This window comes from Mytilus trossulus, chromosome 1 (genome assembly GCF_036588685.1).
Source record: "Mytilus trossulus isolate FHL-02 chromosome 1, PNRI_Mtr1.1.1.hap1, whole genome shotgun sequence".
Taxonomy (NCBI): Eukaryota; Metazoa; Mollusca; class Bivalvia; order Mytilida; family Mytilidae; genus Mytilus; species Mytilus trossulus.
This window is the reverse complement of record NC_086373.1, coordinates 21400513-21420533: the sequence shown is the minus strand read 5'-3', so window position 1 is coordinate 21420533 and position 20021 is coordinate 21400513. Positions and strand designations below refer to the sequence as shown.

At 30.8% G+C, this 20021-nt stretch overlaps 1 protein-coding gene across 2 annotated transcripts; it reads left to right on the top strand.

Annotated features, from left to right (window-relative positions):
• On the top strand, positions 1-19230 carry LOC134718652 (CXXC motif containing zinc binding protein-like). 2 transcript variants are annotated; one of them, XM_063581305.1, is made up of 7 exons: positions 1-12; positions 2119-2202; positions 6197-6253; positions 11921-12002; positions 13208-13317; positions 18419-18484; positions 18953-19230. In XM_063581305.1, the coding sequence occupies exons 1-7, from the start codon at positions 7-9 to the stop codon at positions 19031-19033; spliced, it is 486 nt and encodes a 161-aa protein (XP_063437375.1). In that variant the 5' UTR covers positions 1-6; the 3' UTR covers positions 19034-19230. The 2 variants fall into 2 exon arrangements, with proteins under 2 accessions (XP_063437375.1, XP_063437383.1); XM_063581313.1 differs by lacking the exon at positions 6197-6253.
• The last annotated feature ends 791 nt before the right edge of the window (positions 19231-20021 follow it).

Below are 20021 nucleotides of genomic sequence, written 5' to 3'. Positions count from 1 at the left end.
CCCAAAATGGTGGTAAGCATACTTTCACTTTGATGAGAATAATAAATCTTACTCTCATATTATCGCTATATTAAGTACATATGATATGTTCACGAAACGTCAGATAGTCGACACGGACTACTATCTTCTCATTTAATATTCATCCTCACGAGTACCAGTAGAAGAATTCTTAACTTGAACATGGATTTGTATTTCTCACCAGATATTATATGTCTCTGTTCTCACTAAACAATTTTGAGCTAAAAAATGATATCCTTTTTTTTCCAAAGTAATCAGTGTTGGCTAATATCTCTGAATACAGACTATACAGTGGGAACAAAAAACTACACTGCAATTAGCTGTGGAACTGTAGCTCTTAGTTCCTTCACAGGGGCGAGTTTCATAGATGTTTTTGGGCAGAAATCCAAACATCTATGATATGCGCCCCTGTGGTTCCTAATGATATTTTTTTTACCATCTACCAACTATAGTTTGCAAATAGAAAAATATTATAAGAACCCAAGAGCTATAGTTCTGCAACTACACCGCAATTAGCTTCCAAAAAACAAATAGCACTTTTATCTAAGCTTATTTTAATCGGAGTGGCTATTTGTCCAGCTAGCCAGACGAATAGTGCCAGGACTATTTGTCCGGCCATGGTAATGCGCATGTCATATCATGTGCGTTCGGACGCCGGTGTAATATTATCTTCAGTAGCACCAACATGACCAAGGGGGTGCGTGTAATCTGATCACTGATATTCAATTTTAAGATGGCTGAAAACGGTGATACGAATATTTGTGATATTTTTTGCAGTTTTCGGAATTTGACAATGGAATACGATAGTATGAACTCCCAAGAATGATATAATCTTATAAAAGTGACTCTACAAACTTGAAGTGGGGATGTTGGAAATATGATTATAAAAAGTGGGGTATTGAAATACATGGGACAACAAAGATTGGATCAGGAGAAAAAATAGAAAAGAGAAATTTGGGAAAATGAGCACACCGTGTCACCCAACCCCCTCACGTAAATAAAAATATTTTAAAAATGTTTGGGGTTGGGGGCATTATAGAAAAATCTCTCACCTTTCACTCAAAATATGGATAACTTTATGGCAAGGGGTCTATAATTCTCTTTGACAGCTACAGACATAATAATTTTGTACCTTTTTCAGCTAGACAAAATCCTTTACGCTAACTTAAAATGCATGAGTCAAACACTACTTAAATTTGTTTTACAAGTACATTTGTAATTTCTTCTCTCTTCTTATATTAAAAATATAGGATATTTTATGATTTTTTTCGATGTATTGTTTATCCACATTGGACTATAGACTAGTATGAAGAAAAAAATTACAATTACTAGTATTAACAAGATTAGGCCCTAAGACTTAAGATAACAAACATGTGTTACCACCTGGTGCTGGTGAAGATAATATTACACCCACACACACTAATATTATAGTGACATGCGCATTGTATTGGCCGGACTAGCCGGACAAATAGCAACTGCCTATTTTAATAATAAAAAAAAAAATCACACTTTTCCAAACATGGTGATATCATGAATATAGGAACACTCTTGAAAACACATTTAAGTATAAGGAAAGTGATCATAGCAAATTAAAATAGAAGGTAAAATGTTGATAATAACCCTATCCCACAGTATCCCTAAGTTGTATACACGTTCTGATTTTCATGGCATTGATAGTTTCCTGAGTGTGATATAAAAAGGTTTTTTGTTGAGTACAAGAATCACTCTATTTAAACAGATTCTGTGTATCTCAGTTTGTAATTTTCATATTTTAATATGGTTTAATAGATGTGTATTGAATTTGGTTTCAAAGTTCAGGAATATATTGGATATTTTAGTTTTAAATTTTTTCAATGACCCTAAAAAATATTTCAAATCTTCTGCATACAACATGTAAAATTATTAACAGAATTTATTTCCTTGGACATCAGGAGTGACCTATTCATTGGCTTGATGCCTCCTTTCCAAAATGTGTTTGGTGAGACTGATATGCCAAAAAGGAAAAAAAATCATGTGAAAAGGATATATATATGATTTTCAAACAAAGGTCCAAGTTGAATAATCATAAATGTAAATTGAAATTCTTTTTTCTCTGTATAGAAAATTGGCCTCCAGTTTAAAGCTGAGTTAGAAAATATAACAAACTTGAAGCCTGATGGAGAAGATTTCAGATGGTATCTAAGGGTAAGTTATTATCAGCTCACCTCATTAAGGTGGCTCGGGTCTATTCAAAGTTTCTATCAGAAGTGCCGTATTTTTGGTTATTTTATTCTTCAAAGAAAATGAATCAAATTGGTCTAAAAGAAAATAGAGGGTCACAGACCTTTTAAGCTCAAAATTTCACTTTTAAACAGGTATGTTAAAGGAACCATTTTTCAATGAAATAATAGGGAAAGTAGAGGTGTTGACATATTTTTATCGGTATATTAAAAAAATGTTCTATGACAATCGGTCCAAAACTGTAACATGAAAAGCTGGAATATAGCTTCAAAGAATGAGCCAATAAAAAACATAGTTCACCGATAAGGAAAGAAAATTATTTGGGCTTAAATCCCAAATTTTTGCGGGAAAATGGTGAAAACGGGTGAAATGTCATTTTGACCCTTTAACAAATACGGATAATAACGAAAATGTTCTATTAGTAACATAACTACAATGATTTAACATTTCTAATCAATCAAAATATTAAAAAAAATTGTATCAAATACTTTTGTAATTCATGCGTGAAATTATGCAAATCGAATAGTCCTGAGCCACCTTAAGGTGGTATGGGAGTCTAAAATAAAAATGATAGAATTTGTTCATACTTTGCCAAAATGTAGTATCTATTGATACATGTTGAAAAATATTATAAAAATGATAGGTCACCGTGCATTTTTTCAAGCTACGAGTCGTGACAAAATGACACATTTTGTATGGATTATACAGGAAAAAACACCATTTTGTGAATAGAAACTAAACGAAAATGATAGAATTGTAAAATAAATTAGGAAAATATAGCTTTCAAACAATGCTTTGATAATATCAAAAGAAAAGATAGGGTTACCGTGCGTTTTTCCCGGCTAAAATACAAAGTAGGAAAATTCCATGAACAATCCAACAGAAAATGCACTATTTTAGAGTTACCTCCCCTTAAAATGACAATTTCAAAATATTTAAAAACAACCAAAAATAATCTACACTTGTACATATATTTATATTTATAAGTTATATTCTTATAAATACGATCTTTTAAATGTAAAAACACATGAAAAATCTGCATACTTGCATCAAATTTTGCTAATTTGATAGAAAATATGGACCTTAGATTCTCTGTTTTTTACAATCCAAGATGGCGAAAGACACCCATACCACCTTAATTACTATATTTATGAGTTATAGCCTTTGAAAATGATTTCTGCACCCACTTTTCTGTTTTTTGACAATTATCTTGAAGAAAAATTGAGCTGTTGCCCTTTGATGATAATTTTTATGAAAAGTCTATCTTCCAATTACAGTTTTGATTCTTGTATTACACACTTTTTCAACAAATCACTTCCCATTTGCTGAGATATAAAGCATAAGTTGAAAGTTGAAAGTGACATATCAACGTTTTAACCAATTTTTAGTGAAAAACACCTTCTGGTATCAAAAGTATTTAGCTTTAAAAGAACAAATAAAATGTTATTAAAAAAAATGAAAAAGTTAAAGATTACACACAGATAGATTTTCTGTTTCCCCATGCTATGTGATGTCAATAAAATATTTAAAATTCCCTTTGAAGGGAGACAAATAAACAAGAGATCTCTACTTACAATTAAAGGCAATTAAAAATAATATTGCATTAAAATAGCTGTTTTCTTTATAACTATAATAGAAATGACTAACTGTAAACAGCAAAATATTTCAGTAACACAAGATTGACAAATACAAAATGTTCCTTTGTACAACAAAAAATGTCAGTTAACTTTCATAGAAGTATAATTGCCCTTAAATGACATTCATTTTAAACCAATAATATCATTACCTTATTTCCAGAAAATTGGCATGGATAAACACTGAGGCTGTAGACAGCAATTACAACAACAAAAATTAGAATTTATATAACATAGTTATTTCCAATTTTTATACAACCAAAAACATTTTTGGGGGTCAATACCACAGAAAGTTCAATACTACAAAAAGGAAGGTTTTAATCGATTGTTTTTTGGGGTTATTTTACCAACAGTTTAGTAATTAGGAGCCAAAAACAAGCAATTTTGTAGTCTCCAGACAAAAACTTGTGAGTAAGTGTATGGATCTCTCTGACATTGTACCACAAGGTTCCATATATATCAACATATCTGTCAAAAACAAGAATTTTTGTAGTTTTCCAACAATAATTTGAGTGTAAGTGTACAGATTTCTCTTAAATTTTACTACAAGGTCCTATACTTCAAAGTGAAGGCTGGGATTGAGTTTGGGAGTAAGTGCTCCTAAAGGGGGTGCAAAGATTGGGGGTGGAGATTGTTTTTCCAAATTTTTGAAAGGGTTCATAATTTTTTTTTTTTTTAAATATTTCAAATTTTGGGAAAAGTTTCTATTGTACAATAGATGTGTTAGATCTTTGACCACATTATTTTGTGTCAGAAACCTATATTATGTCAAAATTTGATAGCAATCCAAATTTAGACAGTTTCAAGCTTGAATATTGTTTCCAATTTTGACCAAACTCTTCAGAGTTCCACCTCTGCATGCAATCATATCAGGCTGCTGTCATATCAGGCTGCTCTCAGTGAATAATTTTATGTAATGTTTTGGCCATTAACTTAAAAATTATAAGATAGAGAAAAGAGCTTTGACAAGCAATTATGAGCAAGACAAGATATAAATTAAGATAGATTTGACTGAAATGATAAATCCCTGTAGTGAGAATCTAATGTATAATCAATGGCTATATTTCTTATGTATAATCTAATGTATAATCAATGGCTATATTTCTTATGTATAATCTAATGTATAATCAATGGCTATATTTCTTATGTATAATCTAATGTATAATCAATGGCTATATTTCTTATGTATAATCTAATGTATAATCAATGGCTATATTTCTTATGTATAATCTAATGTATAATCAATGGCTATATTTCTTATGTATAATCTAATGTATAATCAATGGCTATATTTCTTATGTATAATCTAATGTATAATAAATGGCTATATTTCTTATGTATAATCTAATGTATAATCAATGGCTATATTTCTTATGTATAATCTAATGTATAATCAATGGCTATATTTCTTATGTATAATCTAATGTATAATCAATGGCTATATTTCTTATGTATAATCTAATGTATAATCAATGGCTATATTTCTTAAAATCTTACTCCTATGCATTGTGATTGTTTAAAAGTTTCTCCAAACAATGATATGATGTTCTTTTTTATTTTGTTGTTCAAGTAATAAAATTACTTTTTGTCTTTTTATTTTTTGTTTATGTTAACAGTAAAACATTCAGCATTTAAAAAAAGATCTACAAATGTCAAACGTAGTTAAAATCAGAAGAAGAAAAAAATCATGGCATTTTGTTTTCAGAATTTACCTGAATATAGACTAGACCTTTTTCACACCAGGTAAATTTTTATGAATCTGCATATTCCTTTAAAAGAACAACTTTAACAGTGTTAATATCATAGACTTTCTGTCATCATGTCTTGGTCAATGTTTTTTTTGTGCCTGTTAATTTTTTGTTTAGTTTTTCTAATATTGTATAGATAATTATAAAATTTTATCTTAATTGTAATTTTTTATTCCGATGATTGATGCATTATTAGCATGAACAGGAATTATTTCATACACAATTATTTTTGAAATGATTGTAGTATTATAAATTCATAAATAATTTCATTTTTTTGGTGCAAATCCTTTGTAGAAATTTTGAAATTGAATTGATGCAAATCAAAAATCACTACCGAAACTATGAATTTAAGTTTTTATTATGGAAATTTTTGTATTTTAAATAATAAAGACATCACAATGCAATGAGGAATATTTCCCTATATGTGACTGCTTCATTTGCTCTTTAATTCTGAAACTAACATTGTGGTCCCCTGGATTTTCAAAGATTCTTTTCCTTTTCTTTGTTGTCACACATGGTTTTGTGAATTTATATAAAAATTGCATTATAAGGAAATGTATTTTTTTTTATTTATAGCTGAAGTGTATTAGTTGTGGTGAAGAAACTCATGAGTTCCAGTATTTAACATTAACGGTATATTCAATTTAGTAGGAGTTCTTGTAAAAAAAAAGATATTACTGTGGACTTATTATTATTATTTGTTGCAAACAAATTTTCATTGGTTTTCTTGGGAACAAGTGAACCACAAATTTAAACGTTTAACAAATGACAAATTTATTATAGGCTCTTATGTAGACTTTGAGAAAACCATAATGGCATAAAAACAAATACAGACTAATGTGCAAATTTTCTACTATCATGAAAATTGATACTCACGAAAAATAAATGAATTCACAGTAGCAATGATTTAAGTTCACAATATGAACATTTAATGACAACTCTTCTTTTTGGTTTTTATTGTCTTAAATCTTTCACCAAAAATTTTGGAATTAAAAAAATTGCTTCAGTGATTCCCTATATAATCAACCAAATTTTTCCCTCAAAAGGGGGGGGGCCTGGATCCGACTCCTATGTAACAGAGAAAGAGTTGAAAAGTGGAATGACATCTATATCAGGTATTTTAAAAATAATCAAGTGGCTTATCTCTCTTTAAAGAAGATATATAAAATGTTAATATATATTTAGAACACACCTTTTTAGCTCACCTGGCCTAAAAGGCCAAGTGAGCTTTTCTCATCACTTGGCGTCTGTCGTCCGTCATCGTCCGTCGTCTGTCTTTCTTCATCCAGCGTTAACTTTTACAAAAATCTTCTCCTCTGAAACTACTGGACCAAATTAATCCAAACTTGGCCACAATCGTCATTGATGTATCTAGTTTAAAATTTTTGTTTTTTTACACGGCCAACCAACCAAGATGGCCGCCATGGCTAAAAATAGAACATAGGGGTAAAATGCAGTTTTTGGCTTATAACTCACAAACCAAAGCATTTAGAGCAAATCTGACAAGGAGTAAAATTGTTTATATGGTCAAGATCTATCTGCCCTGAAACTTTCATATGAATCAGACAACCCATTGTTGGGTTGCTGCCCCTAGATTGGTAATTTTAAGGAAATTTTACTGTTTTTGGTTATTATCTTGAATATTATTATAGATGGAGATAAACTGTAAACAGCAATAATGTTCAGCAAAGTAAGATTTGCAAATAAGTCAACATGACCAAAATGGTCAGTTGACCCCTTTAGGAGTTATTGCCCTTTATAGTCAATTTTTAACCATTTTTCGTAAATCTCCATGATCTTTTACAAAGATCTTCTTCTTTGAAACTTCCTGGCCAAATTAATCCAAACTTGGCCACAATCATCATTGATGTATATCGTTTAAAATCTGTGTTTTTTTACCTGGCCAACCAACCAAGATGGCCGCCACGGCTAAAAATAGAACATGGAGGTTAAATGCAGTTTTTATACGACCGCAAAATTTGAAAAAAATTTCGCGTATATTGCTATCACGTTGGCGTCGTTGTCTGCGTTGTCGTCATCGTCCGAATACTTTTAGTTTTCGCACTCTAACTTTAGTAAAAGTGAATAGAAATCTATGAAATTTTAACACAAGGTTTATGACCACAAAAGGAAGGTTGGTATTGATTTTGGGAGTTTTGGTCCTAAAAGTTTAGGAATTAGGGGCCAAAAAGGGCCCAAATAAGCATTTTCTTGGTTTTCCCACTATAACTTTAGTTTAAGTTTATTGAAATCTATGAAATTTTGACACAAGGTTTATGACCACAAAAGAAAGGTTGGGATTGATTTTGGGAGTTTTAGAATCAACAGTTTAGGAATTAGGGGCCAAAAAGGGCCCAAATAAGCATTATTCTTGGTTTTCGCACAATAACGTTAGTTTAAGTAAAAAGAAATCAATGAAATTTAAACACAATGTTTATGACCACAAAAGAAAGGTTTGTATTGATTTTGAGAGTTTAGGTCCCAACAGTTTAGGAATTAGGGGCCAAAAAGGGACCCAAATAAGCATTTTTCTTGGTTTTCGCACCATAACATTAGTATAAGTAAAAAGAAATCTATGAAATTTAAACACAAGGTTTATGACCATAAAAGGAAGGTTGGTAATGATTTTGGGAGTTTTGGTCCCAACAGTTTAGGAATAAGGGGCCCAAAGGGTCCAAAATTAAACTTTGTTTGATTTCATCAAAATTGAATAATTGGGGTTCTTTGATATGCCAAATCTAACTGTGTATGTAGATTCTTAACTTTTGGTCCCGTTTTCAAATTGGTCTACATTAAGGTCCAAAGTGTCCAAAATTAAACTTAGTTTGATTTTGACAAAAAATTAATCGGTTGGGTTCTTTGATATGCTGAATCTAAAAATGTACTTAGATTCTTGATTATTGGCCCAGTTTTCATGTTGGTCCAAATCGGGGTCCAAAATTAAACTTTGTTTGATTTCATCAAAAATTGAATAAATGGGGTTCTTTGATATGCCAAATCTAACTGTGTATGTAGATTCTTCATTTTTGGTCCTGTTTTCATATTGGTCTACATTAAAGTCCAAAGGGTCCAAAATTAAACTTAGTTTCATTTTAACAAAAATTGAAATCTTGGGGTTCTTTGATATGCTGAATCCAAACATGTACTTAGATTTTTGATTATGGGCCCAGTTTTCAAGTTGGTCCAAATCAGGATCTAAATTTATTATATTAAGTATTGTGCAATAGCAAGTCTTTTCAATTGCACAGTATTGTGCAATGGCAAGAAATATCTAATTGCACAATATTGTGAAATAGCCAAAAAAAAATTTAATTAGAGTTATCTTTCTTTGTCCACAATAGTTAGCAAGAAATATCTAATTGCACAATATTGTGCAATAGCAAGATTTTTTTTTAATTGGAGTTATCTTTCTTTGTCCAGAATCAACTTAAATCTTTGTTATATATAATATACAATGTATATTCACTTTTTACTACCATTTGATAAATTAAAATAATCTTTTCCATTCAGTGATAACAAGCAGTTTTTTTACATCTTAATATTTTATGATGTATTTAAATGAGTAGTTATTGTTGCAAACTCCATTAGAAATTTTAATTGAGATTAGTTTTGGAATAAGGGAAAGGGGGATGTGATTAAAAAAAATTGGGTTCAATTTTTCTCATTTGAAATTTCATAGATAAAAAGAAAATTTCTTTAAACATTATTTTGAGAGGATTAATATTCAACAGCATAGTGAATTGCTCTAAGAGAAAACAAAAATTTCAAGTTCATTAGAACACATTCATTCTGTGTCAGAAACCTATGCTGTGTCAACTATTTAATCACAATCCAAATTTAGAGCTGAATCCAGCTTGAATGTTGTGTCCATACTTGCCCCAACCGTTCAGGGTTCAACCTCTTCGGTCGTATAAAGCTACGCCCTGCGGAGCATCTGGTTGGTTATTACTAAAAAAACAAAGTATTTAGAGCAAATCTGACAAGAGGAAAAATGGTTTATCTGGTCAACATCTATCTGCCCTGAAATTTTTAGATGAATGGGACAACCTGTTGTTGGGTTGCTGCCCCTAGATTGGTAATTTTGAGGAAATTTTGCTGTTTTTGGATATTATCTTGAATATTATTATGGATAGAGATACAGCAAAAATGTTCAGCTAAGTAAGATTTACAAATAAGTCAACAGGACCAAAATGGTCAGTTGACCCCTTTAGGAGTTATTGCCCTTTATAGTCAATTTTTAACCATTTTTCGTAAGTCTTAGTTAACTTTTACAAAAATCTTCTCCTCTGAAACTACCGGGCCAAATTTCACCAAACATAGCCAGAATCATTATTAGTCTATCTAGATTAGAAATTGTGTTTTGTGACCGGGCAAACCAACCTAGATGGCCGCTACGATTAAAAATAGAACATAGGGGTACAATGCAGTTTTTGGCTTATAACTCAAAAACCAAAGCATTTAGAGCAAATCTGACAAGGGGTAAATTGTTTATCTGGTCAAGATGTATCTGCCCTGAAATATTTAGATGAATCAGATAACTTGTTGGTAGGTTGCTGCCCCTAAATTGGTAATTTTTAGGAAATTTTTTGCTGTTTTGGGTTATTGTGTTATTATCTTGAATATTAATATAGATAAAGATAAACTGTAAACAGCAATAATGTACAGCAATTTAAGACTCCAAAATAAGTAAAAATGACCAAAATGGTCAATTGACCCCCTGAGAAATTATTATCCTTTATAATCAATTTTTAACAATTTTCATAAAATTTGAAAAATTTTACTAACATTTACCACTGAAACTACACGGACAAGTTCATTATAGATAGAGATAATTGTAAGCAGCAAGAATGTTCAGTAAAGTAAGATGTACAAACACATCACAATCACCTAAACACAATTTTGTCATGAACTGTCAGCTTCCTTTGTTTAATTCACATATACCAAGGTGAGCGACACAGGCTCTTTAGAGCCTCTAGTTCTAGATGGAGATAAACTGTAAACAGCAATAATGTTCAGCAAAGTAAGATTTACAAATAAGTCAACATGACCAAAATGGTCAGTTGACCCCTTTAGGAGATATTGCCCTTTATAGTCAATTTTTAACCATTTTTCGTAAATCTTAGTTAACTTTTACAAAAATCTTCTCCTCTGAAACTACTGGGCCAAATTAATCAAAACATAGCCAGAATCATTAATAGGCTATCTAGTTTTAAAATTGTGTTTTGTGACCGGGCAAACCAACCAAGATGGCCGCCATGGCTAAAAATAGAACAAAGGGGTAAAATGCAGTTTTTGGCTTATGACTCAAAAACCAAAGCATTAAGAGCAAATCTGACATGGGATAAAATTGTTTATCAGGTCAACATCTATCTGCCCTGAAATTTTTAGATGAATTGGACAACTGGTTGCTGCCCCTAAATTGGAAATTTTAAGGAAATTTTGCTGTTTTGGGTTATTATCTTAAATATTATTATAGATAGAGATAAACTGTAAACAGCAATAATGTACAGCAATTTAAGACTCAAAAATAAGTCAAAATAACCAAAATGGTCAATTGAACCCCTAAGAAGTAATTGTCCTTTATAATCAATTTTTAATAATTTTCATAATATTTGTAAATTTTTACTGCCAGTTTCCACTGAAACTACACGGACAAGTTCATTATAGATAGAGATAATTGTAAGCAGCAAGAATGTTCAGTAAAGTAAGATGTACATACACATCACCTAAACACAATTTTGTCATGATCGAACTGTCTGCTTCCTTTGTTTGATTCACATATACCAATGTGAGCGACACAGGCTCTTTAGAACCTCTAGTTTACTTTTTCATTGAATGTTTAAGGTATGTTTCAACAGGTATGTGAAAGAAATTGTATATGACTTTTTTGTAGCTCCAAATTTTCTATAATTACTTTGTGGAAACATGATAAATGGCATTGGAAAATGGATTAAGTTTAAGTTATTAAATTTATAAATAGCCAGACTTATGATTGTTTACATCTCAGTTGTTACATTGAAAAAAAACTTTAAAATTTACTTTATTTTAAAGAGATGACAGCTTCAAATTTATGATACAGATCAACACATGTCTTAAATGACCAAATATATAAAGAAATATGTACTGTTAAAATAAATCTTCCCTGATCTATTATACTTTTTGTAAAAATCATATCTTCTTTTGTAACCTAAGCCCATTTTTTTTTTTGGTCAAAAAGGTAAAAAATAATGCAAATAGATTTAAGTGATTAATTGGGAATATGCGGTTAAACAAATAATGAAGTTATTTTTATATTTTTAGGAAAATTCTCCGTTGAAAGGAGGAAGAGGACATGCCAGTTTGGTGATAAAATGTAAACTATGTAGCCGAGAAAACTCAATAGGTATTACAATGTAAACTATGTAGCCGAGAAAACTCAATAGGTATTACAATGTAAACTGTGTAGCCGAGAAAACTCAATAGGTATTACAATGTAAACTATGTAGCCGAGAAAACTCAATAGGTATTACAATGTAAACTATGTAGCCGAGAAAACTCAATAGGTATTAAAACTCAATAGGTATTACAATGTAAACTAGGTAGCTGAGAAAACTCAATAGGTATTACAATGTAAACTATGTAGCCGAGAAAACTCAATAGGTATTACAATGTAAACTATGTAGCCGAGAAAACTCAATAGGTATTACAATGTAAACTATGTAGCCGAGAAAACTCAATAGGTATTACAATGTAAACTATGTAGCTGAGAAAACTCAATAGGTATTACAATGTAAACTATGTAGCCGAGAAAACTCAATAGGTATTACAATGTAAACTGTGTAGCCGAGAAAACTCAGTAGGTATTACAATGTAAACTATGTAGCCAAGAAAACTCAATAGGTATTACAATGTAAACTATGTAGCCGAGAAAACTCAATAGGTATTACAATGTAAACTATGTAGCCGAGAAAACTCAATAGGTATTACAATGTAAACTATGTAGCTGAGAAAACTCAATAGGTATTACAATGAATTATGAGAGAAAAAGTGTTAAATATTTATCAGGAAATGAAATAGAAATATCATTCATTATTAAGGATTGAACATTCTTTGACAAAGATGTCATTAGATATCTGAATGATTGAGTGAATGAACAAAACATTTAGTTAGGCTATAAATAAACTTAAATGGTTTACAGTAAAAAGTACCTTTAAATGACAATAGGTTAATCTAATATTTAATTCATTTGGTTGTTAGTATTCACTTTTAATTGATACCAGTGAAAGTAAATTGAAATGATCATATATGTAAAATAATTGTTTCTAAATTTTGAATTACTCAAAATACTAAGATTTTCTACCTCAGGAATAGTTTACCTTAGCTATTTTTGAGGGGAAAAATCCTGGAATTTTGGGTCCTTTATGTTCATAAACTTAATACTTTCTCTTGGCCTTTTGTTTTTTAGATACAAAAGTCATGATTACTCATTTGAAGGTGAAACATGTGTCTTGCACACAAAATTGTAAGCCTAGTATCTTTGATGATTGTTTATTTCATTAAAATTGAACGAAAATGTATGAGAATATAGACAACTTTCTTCTCTTTTAGATATTTTAAAGGATACAATTAAGCCATACACCGCTGATGATTCTGGACATCTCAAAACAATGGTTGTGTTTGATTGCAGAGGAGTAGAACCCATAGAGTTTTCACCTAGGGTACATGTCTATTCTTTTTTCTATGGGTCAACATAAGTTAATAATTGTTACACATGATAAGTTGGAGAACATTATGTGTAAGACTCTTATTGTTGACCTTGATTTGCATATATTTGTTTCTCTAATTCCATGGCAATTTAACTTTTTCTGAAACCCATTGCATAAAAAATCTAATCAACGTGTGGTTAATGGTGATCTGAAATGATTGGATGAGTCTAATGTCATAACCTTTATCCACCCACTGGGTAATATTTACTTGTGAAATATCAAATTTATCCGATCTTAAGGATGTATTCTTCTGAGGTTTCAGTCTTGTTGAAATCTGGTTCTAGAATTATTTCCAAAATATGTGATTTAATCAAACTAAACTCTGTGAAAAAATTGTGTATTTATAATCAGTAGTTTTTGAGTAATTAATTTTTCAATTTTTGTTTACCTATTAAGGCAGTCTATTTGGCCCAAATTTGAGAAAATAGGGGAGAGGTACAAACAATGATTTTACCAGAAACATACACATCCCATATTACTTTTGTCTTTATGAGTTACTTAGTTATGTATTTTTTCAATCATTTATAACCAAAAGCAGGAGATCATATGCATTTTGTTCTTCAAGCAGATAAAAATCACAAATTTACAAAATTGACAGCATGGTAAATTTGCCACTAAAAAGTATCAATATATGACAATCTTTCTTATATTAACACCTACCCATAGTTTTTAGCTCACCTGGCCCAAAGGGCCATGTGAGCTTACGCCATCACTTGGCGTCCGTCGTCGTCCGTCGTTGTAAACTATTACAATAGTTTTTAGCCATTAGTTTTTAGTTTTTAGCTCACCATGTGAGCTTACGCCATCACTTGGCGTCTGTCGTCGTCTGTCGTCTGTCGTTGTAAACTATTACAATAGTTTTTAGCTCACCTGGCCCAAAGGGCCATGTGAGCTTACGCCATCACTTGGCGTCCGTCGTCCGTCGTCCGTTGTCTGTCGTCTGTCGTCTGTCGTTGTAAACTATTTCAAGAATCTTCTCCTCTGAAACTACAAGGCCAAATACTTCCAAACTTTAACTGAATGTTCCTTAGGGTATCTAGTTTATAAATAGTATCCGAAGTTTTGATCTATCAACAAACATGGTTGTCATTGCTAAAAATAGAACATACGGGTCAAATGCAGTTTTTGGCTTATATCTCAAAAACGAAAGCATTCAGAACAAATCTTACATGGGGTAAAAATGTTCATTAGGTCAAGATCTATCATCCCTGAAATTTTCAGATGAATCAAACAACCCATTGTTGCGTTGCTCCCACTTAATTGGTAATTTTAAGGAAATTTTGCAGTTTTTGGTCATTATCTTGAATATTATTATAGATAAAGATAAACTGTAAACAGCAAAAATGATCAGCAAAGTAAGATCTACAAATAAGTTAATAAGACCAAAATTGTCAATTGACCCCTTAAGGGGTTATTGTCCTTTAATGACAATTTTTCACAATTTGTTCATTATATTTGCTAACTTTAAAAAATCTTCTACTCTAAAACTACTCAACCAAATTCAACCAAACTTCAACTGAATGATCAGTAGTGTGTATAAAATAAATTTTTTGTTTTATTTTCTATTTTATCAAAAAACATGGCTGTCATGGCTAAAAATAGAACACAGGGTAAAATGCATTGTTTGGCTTATATCTCAAAAACTCCAGCATTTAGAGCAAATAAGACAAGGAGTTAAAGTTTTTATTAGGTCAAGGTCTACCTGTCCTGAAATTTTCAGCCTAATTGGTTAACTGGTTTTTCAGGTATAATGCCCCTGAATTGATGATTTTAATTTTTTTTTGCAGTTTTTGGTTATTATCTTGAATATTATTATAGATACAGATAAACTGTTAATAGCAAAAATGTTAGGCAAAGTAACATCTACAAATAAGTCAATTTGACCAAAATTGTCAATTGACCCCTTAAGGAGTTATTGCCCTTTAAAGACTTTTTTCACAATTTGTTCATCATGTTGACTTACTTTAAAAAATCTTCTCCTTTGAAACTGCTTTATTAATTTCAGCCAAACTTAGGCTAAATGAGTTTCAGAGTATCTAGTATAAATTTTATATTTTATTTCCTTGTATGTCAAGAAACATAGCTCCTATGGCTAAAAAGAACATAGGAGAAAATGATTTTTAGCTCACCGGGCTCACTTGGCGTCCGGCGTCCAGCGTTAACTTTTACAAAAATCTTCTCCTCTGAAACTACTGGGCCAAATTTAACCAAACTTGGCCACAATCATCATTGATGTATCTAGTTTAAAATTTGTGTTTTTTTACCCGTCCAACCAACCAAGATGGCCGCCATGGCTACAAATAGAACATAGGGATAAAATGCAGTTTTTGGCTTATAACTCAAAAACCAAAGCATTTAGAGCAAATCTGAGGTTAAGATCTACCTGCCCTGAAATTTTCAGATGAATCGGACAATCCATTGTCCGGTTGCTGCCTCTTAATTGGTAATTTTAAGAAAATTTTACTGTTTTTGGTTATTATCTTGAACATTATTATAGATGGAGATAAACTGTAAACAGCAATAATGTTCAGCAAAGTAAGATTTACAAATAAGTCAGCATGACCAAAATGGTCAGTTGACCCCTTTAGGAGTTATTGCCCTTTATAGTCAATTTTTAACCATTTTTCGTAAATCTCCATGATCTTTTACAAAAATCTTCTCCTCTGAAACTACTGGGCCAAATAATCCAAACTTGGCCCCAATCATCATTGATGTATCTTGTTTAAAATTTGTGTTTTTTGACCCGGTCAACCAACCAAGATGGCTGCCATGGCTAAAAAAAGAACATGGGGTAAAATGCAGTTTTTGGCTTATAACTCAAAAACCAAATTATTTAGAGCAAATCTGACATCGGATAAAATTGTTAATCAGGTCAAGATCTATCTACCCTGATATTTTCAGATGAATCATACAACCCATTGTTGGGTTGCTGCCCCTAAATTGGTAATTTTAAGGAAATTTTACTGTTTTTGGTTATTATCTTGAATATTATTATAGATGGAGATAAACTGTAAACAGCAATAATGTTCAGCAAAGTAAGATTTACAGTTGACCCCTTTAGGAGTTATTGCTCTTTATAGTCAATTTTTAACTATTTTTCGTAAATCTCCATGATCTTTTACAAAAATCTTCTCCTCTGAAACTACCGGGCCAAATTAATCCAAACTTGGCCACAATCATCATTGATGTATCTAGTTTGAAATTTGTGTTTTTTTACCCTGCCAACCAAACAAAATGGCCGCCACAGCTAAAAATAGAACATGGAGGTCAAATGCAGTTTTTGGTTATTACTCAAAAACCAAAGCATTTAGAGCAAATCTGACAAGGGGTAAAATTGTTATTCTGGTCAAGATCTATCTGCCCTGAAATTTTAAGATGAATGGGACAACCCATTGTTAGGTTGCTGCCCCTGAATCTATAATTTTAAGGAAATTATGCTGTTTTTGGATATTATCTTGAATATTATTATGGATAGAGATAAACTGAAGACAGCAAAAATGTTCAGCAAAGTAAGATTTACAAATAAGTCAACAGGACCAAAATGGTCAGTTGACCCCTTTAGGAGTTATTGCCCTTTATAGTCAATTTTTATCCGTTTTTCGTAAATCTTAGTTAACTTTTACAAAAATCTTCTCCTCAGAAACTACTGTGCCAAATTTTACCAAACATAGCCAGAATCATTATTAGGCTATCTAGTTTAAAAATTGTGTTTTGTGACCGGGCAAACCAACCAAGATGGTGGCTACGGCTAAAAATAGAACATAGGGGTAAAATGCAGTTTTTGGCTTATAACTCAAAAACCAAAGCATTTAGAGCAAATCTGACATGGGTAAAATTGTTTATCTGGTCAAGATCTATCTGCCCTGACATTTTTAGATGAATCAGACAACTCGTTGTTAGGTTGCTGCCCCTAAAATGGTAATTTTAAGGAAATTTTGCTGTTTTGGGTTATTATCTTGAATATTATTATAGATAGAGATAAACTGTAAACAGCAATAATGTACAGCAATTTAAGACTCAAAAATAAGTCACAATGACCAAAATGGTCAATTGACCCCCTAAGAAGTTATTGTCCTTTATAATCAATTTTTAAACAATTTTCATAATATTTGCAAATTTTTACCAACATTTTCCACTGAAACTACACGGACAAGTTCATTATAGATAGAGATAATTGTGAGCAGCAAGAATGTTCAGTAAAGGAAGATGAACAAACACATCACAATCACCTAAACACAATTTTGTCAAGAACTGTCTGCTTCCTTTGATTAATTCACATATGCCAAGGTGAGCAACACAGGCTCTTTAAAGCCTCTAGTTTTTTTTGCTTTTGAAGAAAATGGGATGATTCAAAGAACATTTAAATAAATTGAAAAGCCAAAATAATCATTGATGAGAGATTTAACCAAAAAAAATAAAGGTGAGTGATTCAGGCTCTTGAGTCTCTTGTTTAAAGTTCAATTTATTCAGATTGGTCCACTTCATCTTTATTGAAAGTATGAAAAAAAGTTTAATTGTGGAACTGTGATTTTTTCACAATAATAGCCTAAAAATGGGCAAAAACTGATGAAAAATGGAAAAATCATCAAAATTAAGTACTTTCAAAGGGCTGTAGCAAAAAAGAGATGTGCACCACCACATGATATTTTTATTTCACCAATTTTTATAGTCATATTAACCCAAAAATCAGGGTAAGAACAAAAGTTTAAATCTAAAAAAAATTGTACATCCCTAATATTTAAATTATAAATTTGAAGTCCTTGCTGAGGCTCTGACTTTAAAATTATTAATTTACTACCTCTATTGAATAAATCCAATAATCCACTGGTATCAATGAAAGTATCTATAAATGTGATTTAAAAAATTATTCCAGAACGATACAAAAATGAGGAGATGAGGTATGATTGCCAATGAGACAACTATCCACTAGAGACCAAATAATGTGGATGTATTTTAGGTCAACAGAAGCTACTGAAATATTAAAATCTAATAACAGCAGTTAGGCACATTAGCCAAATATTTTTTCTGATTTTAAGTTTTTTTTTTACCTTAGGTTGGGTTTGTTGCTGAAGGTGCAGAAAGTGGAACTAAATTTCCTGAAGTAGAATTAACAGAAGGGGTAGGTTTTAACTTTATCTTATGACTTTTTCCTTGGAGATGCAATAAAAAATAAATTTCCTTTGACCCTTTTATAAATAAAACTTTAGTTTGATTTGTAAGCAAAAATTTTCTAATTCTTGTTATTTCAACTTTACTTTTCATACAGATTGACATTCATTTTTTCACATAAATATCAATAGACTTCTTTTAATTTGATTTTTTTTTTAAAGTTTGTATAAATGAACCTGAATGAAAAACTAAGTCCAGCTGCTTAAGTAAAAGTGTAAGACACTGCATATATAATTGATTTACTAATGGAATACGGAATCTGATGATTTTATGATTTAAAAAAGTTTGCTGACATAACATTTAAAAAATATGGCAAGTAAGCACTCATTGACCTCATTCAAGATGATTGAATAAGATGTGAATTTCATTTGTAATCATATGTTTTGATGTCTTTATTATCTTAAATCTTATATTTTAGGAATGGTGTGATTATGATGAGAAGGCATCTGTCCCTGTGGGAGTTAGTGAACTTGAACATAAATTTATCACAGTCAAATAGATTTGACACAGTCAACAATATGGAATTTTGCTGATTATGATGAAGAGGGAAATTTAGTGTGCCATTATTTCTACAAGTCATGTCTTTTTGGACATACCGTATATGATCAAGATTGTAGCATTGAGTAATGATTTAGTAACACTTGAAAAGTTGCCTACTCTATTGACAGTATTTTAATGTAAAACTAGAATTATTTTTTTTTAAATTTACCTTTAAAAACAGATTAAAATAGATATTCTAATCATGAGTTTACATCATTTTCGAAAAAACAATAAAGAAAAAAAACTCATTACAGTAACAATGCAATGTACAATGCTATCTTTTTCCTTATTTAAATAAATACAGCTTCTAGTTTTATTTTTAGATCTTTTTATTGTATGTATGTACTCTGTTATCTGATAGTTGTATTATGTGTAATAACATTTTTAGATAGTTGACCAGTTTAATAAGCTAAATAAAGGTTGAAATTTATTCTCAGAATCCCATTACAGAAAGGAAAAATGAATTGGGAAAAATTAAAAACCTCTTTAAAAAAGTCATATAAGGCAATTTACATGTTGAAATGATCAGTAAGGGTCTTTTGGGTATAATTATATTCAATGACATAATCGAACAATAATATCATGATATATGATGCTAAAACACTGATAAGCACTATAGATTCATTTGATCCAAATATTTTGATAAAAACTTTGAATTTAATCAGTAGATAGAAGAGCTTATATTTGTTTCTAGAATTTAATCAGTAGATAGAAGAGCATATATATGTTTCTAGAAATCTACATATAGAAAAAGTGGTATTTTTTTTACAGTGTTCTTTATGACTGTCTTAAATTGCTAAAAACCTAATTGTGAATACAATTCACAGTTGTTCAAAAAAAGCCTCAAATGAAACCATCTGCAGTGATGTTTATACCGTCCATGCAACAACACATTGAAACAAATATAAGTATTCAAGTTGTTTTGGGGTTTGTATAATGCTATGACT

Excerpts from the sequence above, each read along its gene's own strand:
- LOC134718652 (XM_063581305.1), top strand. Across the intron at positions 6,254-11,920 it reads TCCAGTATTTAACATTAACG|GAAAATTCTCCGTTGAAAGG; the intron begins GTATATTCAATT and ends TTATATTTTTAG. Across the intron at positions 12,003-13,207 it reads TAGCCGAGAAAACTCAATAG|ATATTTTAAAGGATACAATT; the intron begins GTATTACAATGT and ends CTTCTCTTTTAG.